Source organism: Heterodontus francisci, chromosome 20 (assembly GCF_036365525.1).
Source record: "Heterodontus francisci isolate sHetFra1 chromosome 20, sHetFra1.hap1, whole genome shotgun sequence".
NCBI lineage: Eukaryota > Metazoa > Chordata > Chondrichthyes > Heterodontiformes > Heterodontidae > Heterodontus > Heterodontus francisci.
The window spans coordinates 55563050-55573736 of record NC_090390.1 but is presented as its reverse complement, the minus strand read 5'-3'; the positions used below and the strand labels follow the sequence as shown (position 1 = coordinate 55573736).

The 10687-nt window shown below is 39.8% G+C and overlaps 1 protein-coding gene across 1 annotated transcript in view; it reads left to right on the top strand.

The window, feature by feature from the left end:
• The first annotated feature begins 807 nt into the window (after positions 1-807).
• LOC137380942 (G-protein coupled receptor 26-like) overlaps positions 808-10687 on the top strand; it is a 45739-nt gene continuing 35859 nt past the window's right edge. Inside the window, exons 1-2 of the mRNA XM_068053353.1 lie at positions 808-1475; positions 5612-5725. Coding sequence (XP_067909454.1) covers positions 808-1475; positions 5612-5725 — 782 coding nt within the window. The remainder of the gene's footprint in view (positions 1476-5611; positions 5726-10687) is intronic.

The window sequence follows — 10687 nt, the reverse complement described above, 5'->3', positions numbered from 1 at the left end:
GACATTACTGAGTGGTTGCCAGGCTGAGAGAACCACTGCTCTTTCGGAATGATGGGATTTCCTACTAATATCCTTCAGTTTTTTCAAAATATGTTTAAACTGATTGCTTATTGCTCAGTTAACTGCAAAGCAAAACTATTACTAGATTAAATTTAATATCTCAATGAGTTAGTGCCTAACATTTTTAAAGTTATAATAATAATTAGTTTATAATTCGTTTAATCCGGTAGTTAAATATGGCAAGGTAAGTTTTTGCTAATGATCTGATGATAAAAATCTACTTACTGTGCTCATCGCTACCGTGTAAATCATGTTGTTCGGTATTAGAAAAAAGCTTTAGTTCTGTTGTACTTGGTGGGCACTTTTGACCACAAATTTTTTCAGTGACTCAGATGTGCATGTGATAGACAAACCCAATAAATCTTCCCTCCACTCAAGGCAGCGCGGAGATTTAAGTGAGTTTGCCAATAATAGCGAACTGTCAGGATGGCTCTTCGCCAATAACCATTGATCACTTGTGATTGGACTCTCGGAAGAACCCGTGAACTCCTTGGAAGGACAAGCAGATAGTGGTTCAGCCCGGCTGATCATTTCAGACCCTCAATCTAATGGACTTCCCTTGTGCTGGGTGAATTAAACCGAGCCAGTGACGTGGAGCAACCAACATCCCCATCAAACTGCAACTCGCCTGCGAAATAACAGCCGACTGACTGGGGTGGAAAGCGAGGATAAATCTGCGCAAAAATGTATTTTCTGGGATTTGGGAATACCAGAACTGGCTGCAAGAGACACTGAGCGGTTAACATCATGGGCACAGTGGAGGTGATCTTCTCTTTCTTCCTAGTAGTTCTGATGATCGTGTCGTTGCTGTCCAATGTCTTGGTGCTGATCTGCTTTCTCTACAGTGCTGAAATCCGGAAACAGGTCCCGGGGATGTTTATCATTAATCTGACCCTCAGCAACTTGTTGATGACAGTGCTGAATATGCCGTTGACTTTAGTGGGGATTGTCAATAAAGAGCAGCCTGGAGCCGACTCCGTCTGCCAAATCGTGGGCTTCTTGGAGACTTTTCTGCTAACCAATTCCATGCTGAGCATGGCTGCTCTGAGTACGGATAGATGGATTGCTGTGGTTTTTCCTTTAAGTTATAATTCCAAGATGCGTTACAAGGACGCTGCGATCATGCTGGGTTACACGTGGTTCCATTCCCTGTCCTTCCCTATAGTGGCAGTCTGTCTATCCTGGGTCGGATACAGCCACCTGTACTCCTCCTGCACTCTCTGCCAGAGCCGATCTGACGATCGGATCCAGTTTGTGGTTTTTACGGTAGTTTTTCACACCCTCAGTTTTCTCCTTTCGCTAATAGTGCTATGTTTCACCTATCTGAAAGTGCTGAAAGTGGCGCGATTTCACTGCAAGAGGATAGATGTTATCACCATGCAAACGCTAGTGTTACTAGTGGACATTCATCCAAGGTAGGCAACACAGACCGTGGGTCAGTCCCGCCAGAATTTACTACTCTCTTTAATGAATAAATAAATGTGCATGAATATATTTTGGATCTGTTATCCTCAGTAATTCTCCCAGGAAGCATAGACAGATATACACAGAAGGCGAATGGGCGATTCTGACCAGTTCTGTGCGCAGGACTATGACTTAGAACTTGCTCGAACTATATAAACATGTTCGCATTTTAGGGTATCTATACTTTTAGTTCCAACACAAGATTCCCTTCCTTTAATATTTGATGTTTTGAAGACACGTAAGTCGATTACTGATGGGGTTTTACCCTGATTATTCCCCAGGCAATGATGAATATATTCGAGAAAGTTACTGAAATTGAAATATTACGCTTGTGTATGCTATGTTAATTCTGCAGGATATTTATGCGTCAGCTGACGTATCCACGCAGCCTCCGCACTCAACATTGACAGATTATAAAAATAACATACAATCTAACAGTACGCACGTTGCAGCAAGCTAAAAGGTGTAAGAAAATGAATGACTCTAACAGCCTAAGTGTTTTTAAAATCCCATTTTTAAATTAGGAAATGGACTGATCAAAAATATATAAAGATTATATGATACAGAATAATATGCCTTGAAACAATAACCTATATAATTCTATTTGTGTTAATTACTATATCCCTGAGTACCTTAACTGAGAATAAAAATGTAACAGTCGTATATCAAAATATTTGTCATGACCAACATTATAATGTGTCTGGGCTGAACGGAATCTCCATGATAGCTCAGTTTCAAGAGTTCCAATCGATGATTGCAGCATACTGGTGTAAGAAATGTTGTTCTGCAACATAATTTCCCCCTATGTGATCTTACTTGCTAAAACTGCAGAGCTACCAAATGCAAAGAGGGAATATTTAATTTCCAAATCTCAGATGAAACCAATGCACTCAAAATCTCCTTTTCACACGATACCAAGTAAAGGACACAATATATCTATTTACTCCGGTGGAAATTTGCTTTGCAATCTTTCTGATACGGTGTACCACAGTCCTTTGCCCCAGTTCAGTGTCACCAGATCTATGTGGTCTCACTGTAGATACATGATAATGTGTAGTTCCTGTTGTGAGAGTTTGCAGTGGAATTTTGGCACTTAACTTTTTCAATTGTTTTTCCAATAAATCCTGAAGTTTTGGGGTCGGGTTTAGTGGACTTTAATAATTGCCCTGTTTCTTGTTCCATAGTTTTTAAACTTTTTTTTTTCTACGACAAATACACCTTCTGCAAAAAGGACCAAACCTGAAGGAAATTGGGTTTCCTACCATATAAAATGCCCAAATTAGGAGCAGCCAACCACCATAGTTGATATTTGAGACTAAAGCATCAAACTAAGAAAGTTTTAACTTGATGTGAAATTTTGTTGGAAACTCACAATGAACCATTTTGTGTCTGTATTTTGCCAGATTTATATTTATATTGAAGTGTGAAAGCACTGGGTAGTAGAATATTACACCTTTGAATTTGTTTGTTTGTTGGGTTTGTGAAGTTGCCTCTGATAGAATATGATTTTTCTATGATAAGGATTATATACCCTAGATAAGAAAAAAGTAAGATGTAGTCCTGTTCATTTAAACAGAATTTCTAGACTTTGAATACACAAAAGTCAAGCTTTAATGAAGTCCAGAACGATAAAAATAATTTAATTCAGTTTTGTAAGGAAGGTATCCTGTACCAATTTAAACAAACATCCATGGTTGGCCACTTTACTGCAGATATGATGCCACTAAAACATTTTGACCTCAAAGCTTAAGGAAGAGAAAATGCTTCAATTTAACTGTTTCACATCCCATCCTTGTTTGAGCCCTCATAAAGCAATTGAAGCATTCTTTTAAACCCCAAAGCAACCCATTTTTGTCATTTTGTAGCCATTGAATTACATTACTTATTTCCAATAAAGGCACCTCTGCTGTATCTGTGAGTTTAACTATGCCATACCATTTTCAATAATTTTCAATAATCAGAGAAACATATATCAACAACAACAATTGGCATTTATATAGTGCCTTTAACTTAGTAAAAGGTTCTTCACAAGAACATTATCAAAAAAAAATGACACCAAGCCACATAAGAAGATATTAGAACAGGTGGTCAAAGGCTTCATCAAAGAAAGAGGTTTTAAGGAATGTCTTAAAGGAGGAGAGAGAGAGGTAGAAATGCAGAAAGCTTTAAAGAGGGAATTCCAGGTTCTTGAGACCTAGCCAGCTGAAGGCACAATCACCAGCGGTGGAGTGATTAAAATTGGGGATGGGCAAAAGGCCAGAATTGCAGTGAACTCGGAGGAGTGTAGAGCTGGTGGAGGTTACAGAGATAGGGAGGAGTGTAACCATGGATGAATTTGAAAGCAAGGATGAGAATTTTAAAGTCAAGGTGTGTGACCAGGAGACAATGTAGGTGAGCAAGAACTAGGGTAATGGGTAATCTGGACTTGATGGTGTGAGTATACTGGCAGTAGAATTTAGGATAAGCTCAAGTTTACAGAGGGTACAAGGTGGGAGGCCAGTCAGGAAAACATTGGAATAGTCAAATTTAGAAGTAACAAAGGCATAGATGAAGGTTTCGGCAAGAGTTGAGCTGAGGCGGGGGGAGATGGGTAATATTACAGAGATGGAAGAAGGCAGACTTGGTGATGGAGAGGATATGTGGTCGGAAACTCAGCACAGGGTCAAATAGGATGCCGAGGTTGCAAACAATCTGGTTCAGCCTCAGACATTGGTCATGAAGAAGGATGGAATTGGCGGCTAGGGAAATGAGTTTGTGGTGGGGATTGAAGACAATGGCTTAGATCTTCCCAATATGTAATTGGAGGAAATCTATGCTCATCCAATTTTGGATGTTGGATAAGCAGCGTGACAAATCAGAGGCAGAGGAGTCAAGAGAGTTCATGGTGAGGTAGAAATGGGTGTTGGCAGCTTATATTTGGAATCCAAGATTGTGTTTTTGCATATCAAAGCAATATAATACACTGTTCAAATTTGAAAGAACTTATAAACTGTTTGTAATAACCTTGGGTAAGGTAGGTTGCTCGCCTTGTGACAAATAAATGTCTAAGGATGCCGCAGTTTGCAACAAGTTGGATTCCTATCATGCAATAAAAAGGAGACCATTGGTAGTATGTTGAGCCAAATCACAATTTGTCCAAACATGGCTCAGTAGTAACATATTTGTTACATGTTATAGTAAGGCCATATTATCCAAGGAGGGCACATGCAAAAAAAGCTTTAGATAAGCACTTCTGCAAATGCTGTCTGGTGAAAACTCAGAAATGAAGCAAACATGTGCAACAACGAACTCTGTTTTCTCTCAGTCACAGTAGAAATTAATTTGGATGAAGTTAGTGAAATAGAATTTATACAGTTGGGATCATTTCCAACATTTATGAGGTTCAATAACATAAGAGAAAACACTTTTTCTGGAACCATATTCACTAATGTTGCCACTTCTTTTGATTCTTTGTCGTATTGCATCACTCACATATATAATTGTGAAGAACTGAATTTAGTGTACACCATTTTTAATGTTTGCTCATAAATAAAACCATAAATATGGTCATATTTGTTCTAAATGTATTAGAATTTCTAAATTATATTTTACATTATCTACATATATTAGATTGCTTAGGAAGACTCCCAATATATGTATACAGTGTCTGTTCTAATTGAAGATAATGCTGACTAATAATTAAATGCCAAGTAAGTTCATTTCTTAATATTGCCCATACTGTTTCTGGGAGATGATTAGTGTTATCTGTAGAACGTATTGATCTGACAGCAATGATGTTAAACAGCAAAACATGTTGGAAGCAATTTTGCCTATTTTTAAATGATGAAATCTCCTGTGACAGTGACCTATAGTTGACTAGTTTTAATCTTGATAGCAACTGAACTACCTATAAACTGCATACCTTCCTAACCTTGTGGTCTTGCTTGCTGATTTTTATAGCATAAAATAGAGTAATCCTTTTGGAACCTGTTACTGTTGACTAGCACACAGAAAAGCATTCTAATTTTTACTTCTCTGATTCTTAGTAGTAAATGCTTCTGACTTCAAACAATATCATACATAGTTGTTTATATTCATTTCTTTGCAGTGTAAGACAACGTTGTCTAGAAGAGCAGAAGCGGCGAAGACAGCGGGCAACAAAGAAGATCAGTACTTTCATCGGTACCTTTATACTGTGCTTTGCACCTTATGTCATTACAAGGTGTGGTATAGTAATGTGTTCTTCCACTATAGGAAATGATGCAGCACATTGATAATCATGTGATAGATCTTTAAAAATTCTTTTATGGAATGTAGGTATTGCTGGCAGGCCAGCATTTGTTGCCCATCCCTAGTTGCCCATGAACTGAGTGGTTTGTTAGGCCATTTCAGAGGGCAGTTAAGAGTCAAACACATTGCTGTGGCTCTGAAGTTACATGCCAGACCAGCAATCGATGATAGTTTCATGGTCACCATTACCGAGACTAGCTTTCAATTCCAGATATTTGCTAATTAGTTGAATTTAAATTCCAGCAGCTGCCGTGTGATTTTAATCTCTGCCCTCGGGCATAAGCCTGGGCCTCTAGATTACTGGTCCAGTAACATTACCGCTAAGTCACCATCTTCCATTTTAAATGCTTTGCAGAAAACAACATTTGTGAGACTTGATAAATTGAATCTAAAGCTTTCCAGATATACCTTAGTCTTATTTATTCACATTTGTTATTGACTTTACATTGTTGTAGTTCAGCTTTATATGGTCAAGGAATAAGACGTTGTCACTATTCATTGGCTTGAACTTTTAGAATTCAAACTGAGTTTAAAGGTATTGTACAGGATGCTTTAAAAGGCAACGGCACTATAAGTAATATTTTCAAGAGATATAAACATATTAACTGCTGCCAGCATTCCAAATAATAGCTGTACTATTTGTGGGTTACCGGGAAGTAATCTCAGTAGCAGAGAGCTCCCATACATTTTCACATGTTGCCAAATTGCTGTTCAGAGAAAGTGCATTGTGGGGACCACTGAGTTGAAGATGTTGACAACATAATAAACAGTTTTGTGGAAGTACTCCAATACTGATTTATTGCTTATGCAGTGAATTGCTAGCTCTCTTATGCAGAAGCAATACTTGGCTTGCTGATATTGATAGGTGAACTGTGAGATCTTGAGCTGTAAACTATGCTTTTTTTTGTACCATGTAAGTATTGGTTTCTGAGTTCTACTATTACTACTACTGGCAGAGGAGGATCAATACTGGTAGAAAGGGCCACCCATGACGCTAGGTGGTACATAAGGTGGAATGTTAGTCCTACTGGTAAACAACATACCTGGACTGCTGTCCAAGGCAGAAGACTTATGCCCAAGGATGTGAGGATTAATGTGATAGGACTGTGCCTTCATGCTCATGAATACCTCAGGAGCAATCAAACAACTATATCAGTAGCTGCCAAAGCCGACTCAGCACTTAATTTTGATACATTGGCTCTTTCCAGGCTAGCACTGATGCCATCTGCAGTACCAACTGGTTTGCTGTCCCCAGATATATTAAGCAGGTCACAAAATGCCTTATTCAGCAGACCCAACCACTTGATCTTTAATCACAGACTAGCAACAACAGCGAGAAAGGGTAGCTCAATTCTATATGTCAGGGAGCTTCCAAGAACCCAGAGGATTCATTGATTCATTCAACCTTTATGCACAATATGACCCGCATCAACTGTAAGGGATTTTATTCTCTGCGTCCATTTGTTGCATGACCATAATCAAAGAATAATGCAGGGGAATGTCTGTTTCCTTTTGAAATTTCATGATGCCTTTATTTTAAGGCAATCATCGGTGCTATACTTGCTTTAAGAGGAGAGAAGAATGGAAGGATGGCTCCTGAGAAATTAAGGCAACCTACTAAAGCTAAAACTCATGGTCCTTGTGCCAACCATACAAGAAGCAAAGCACAATAAAACTTATGCATCAGGCAGAATGATTATTCAACCCTGAGATCTTTAAACAGCATTGCAGCTGTCTTGACTGATAAGGGGTGCCTTACAGTATAGCCCTGCGCCAGTGTTACAAATGCCAAGTCTGCTCGAGATATTCTTTTGGGTTCAGCATCACTGGTTTCCCCAGAGGTGGATACCCCCATCTGTTATAAACAGATGTTTCAGCTGAGTATCTAGCCATATGATATGACCTGGAGCTGTAACAACAAAAGCCCTGTGTTATATGGACTGGATGCTCTAATATTACTTGTGTGACCACATCATTTTGCAATCTCCTGAGAGCTGGGCTGATTAATGCTTTAGTGAGACAAGGCCAAATACAAATCAAGTCGCTGCTTTGTTTTACACTCAGTGATTTGAATGGCTGCTTAGCACTGTTAACAGGTGCTGGCTCATATTATTGATCTTGTCACTCCACTGGTAAGCTTGTTGTGTAGACTTAAGCATGTATAATTAATTGATGTTCTTTAAAACAGTAATATTAGGGGATATCATGAATGCTTTGTAAACCTTAAAAAGTTTAAGCAACACTCAGTTAGCCCTTGATTAATATACCATCAGTCATTTTTAGGCAATATATTATTTAGAATCTATTACTGTGTGAAATTTCTTAGCTTCTACAATTGTAATTATTTAAAATCATATTTAATGGGACTATTTTAGATTTTTCACATGTATTAGGACTAATTCTCTGGGAGCATATTTCATAAGTACACCTCACTGAATCAGGTCAGTAGGCCTGAACATCCTATTCACAAAGCACCAAGTTCACTATCCAAGTTTTTTGTGCTTTCTTTTAACTGTTGTGATCCTCATATAGGTTGATCCCACACCAAATTCCTTGGTCATTTTCAGCTGTTCATTCTTTTATCACTGCTCGTTTGCTTAAAATCGATACCACTGGAGGTTCCTGTTCTGGCCTTCAGAACTTTGATTCTTAAAGTGTGACTTCCTAATATTACTTTTTCAAATTGTCAGTTCTGCATTTACATTGGTGCATTTCAGTCTGCCGCTGTTTGCTGGTGCATTTGTGCATTGCAAGATCCATTTGCAGGATGGCTTCCTTTGCCACAGCACTATTGCTGACAATGGCTGCTTCATCAGCAGTAACTTCATAGTGCTCAGCTTGGGAACTCCATTGGCCTCCCAATGACAGTGATGGATTTGGAGGCGGATGACGAGTTTAGACAGATTATGCCTCAACCATTTATCACCCACTAGATTGCAGCCCAGCAGCCAAGTCTTCAGATCTACTTACACCTACTCAAAGATGCCTGAGGAAATCTGGCATTGTCATCTACCTTTCAGGAGAGAGACTGTCACAGAGTTAGGTAATCAGCTTGAGCCCCATCTTCAGACAACACTGAGCACAAGAATAGCCCTGCTCATGGTTATGGAGGTTTTCATCACATTTAACCATTACACCACCAAACCCTTCCAAGCCATTTGCAGCATTCATTAGTCATCAGTTCCCTGATGCTTAAAACAAGGGATAAAAGCCTAATTATGTCAAAAAGGCACTTACATCACTTTCTCCATAGAAAGGAGCAGCAGAAGAAGATAGCACAGTACTTTTACCAGGTAGAGGGCCTTCTACAAGTTCATCTCCTCACTGATGGTGCACATGGAGCCACCAGGGCCCCTCAAAACAACATCTTGGCATATATGAACAGAAAATGTTTTCAATGTGTAAGTGGTATGGGAACACAACACAGCACAGAGTAATGAAAGATATACCGCAGCACCGACAATGACTTTATTTTGTGGTCGACACTTTGCCACCACTATATGAAGGAAAGGAGAAACTTGATGGGAATCTGCTAGGGAACCAAGAATACCCACTGCAACCTTTGGTTACAAGCACAATTAAGAAATCCCTGAACAGAGGCAGAATGTAGATACAATGAAGCTCATGACTTCACTCAATTAGCTTGCGAAAGTATTTTGTACCCTGTTTGGACATACTGATGTGGGGAAGTACTACTCTATAGTCATGGCAAAGTGTTAAGGTTTATTAGAATCTATTGTAAAGTGTGCCTTGCTATCCAGATATGGGAAATTATTCAGCAAGAGAAACAGAAGGATCTGCCTTAAGCCTTTGCAGATGTACATCCAGATGCCATTGATTGATAGGACTTTTAATTAAATATGTAAGTGTGTTTGTCGTGAGCAGTTTTCATCATAATATACTGGCTCTACTTCCTCTATTGCCTTACCTTACCTGCCTATAACCACTACAGAAAGGTCAAAAAGGAATAAAACCAGATGGACCATCTGGCATCGACTTGGGTACTGGAAATGACAGTGGCACACCCAACTCTGCAAGGTCCTCCTTACTGACATCTGGAGGCTTGTGCCAAAATTGGGAGAGCTATCCCACAGACTAGTCAAGCAACAGGCTGACAGAGCCATACACACAAAATCATACCTGATAGACAATATCCCAGACACCACCATCACCATCCCTGGGTATGACCTGTCCCACTGACAGAACAGACCCACCAGAGGTGGTAGCACAGTGGTATACAGTCGGGAGGGAGTTTCTCTGGGCATCCTTAACATTGACTCTGGACCCCAAGAAGTCTCGGCATCAGGTCAAACATGGATACGGAAACCTCCTACTAATTACCATGAACTGCACCACCCCTCTCCGCCCCCCACTCCCCAGCTGATGAATCAGTGCTTCTCCATGTTGAATACCACTTGGAAGAAACACTGAGGGTGGCATGGGCACAGAATGAACACTGGGTTGGGTCTTGAATATCCATCACCAAGAATGGCTTGGTAGCACCACTACTGACCGAGCAGGCTGAGTCCTGAATGACATATCTGCTACACTGGGTCTGCAGTGGGTGGTGAGGGAACAACAAGAAGGAAAAACATACTTGACCTTGTCCTCACCAATCTACCTGTTGCAGATGCATCTGTCCATGACAGTATTGGTAGGAGTGACCACTGCACAGTCCTTGTGAAGACAAAGTACTGTCTTCACACTGAGCATTCCCTCCATCATGTTGTGTGGCACTACCACCATTCTGAATGCAATAGATTCAGAACAGATCTAGCAGCTCAAAACCGGGCATGCATGAAGCTCTGTGGGCCATCAGCAGCAGCAGAATTTTGTTCAACCACAATCTGTAACCTAATGGTCCGACATATCCCCTACTTTATCATTACCATCA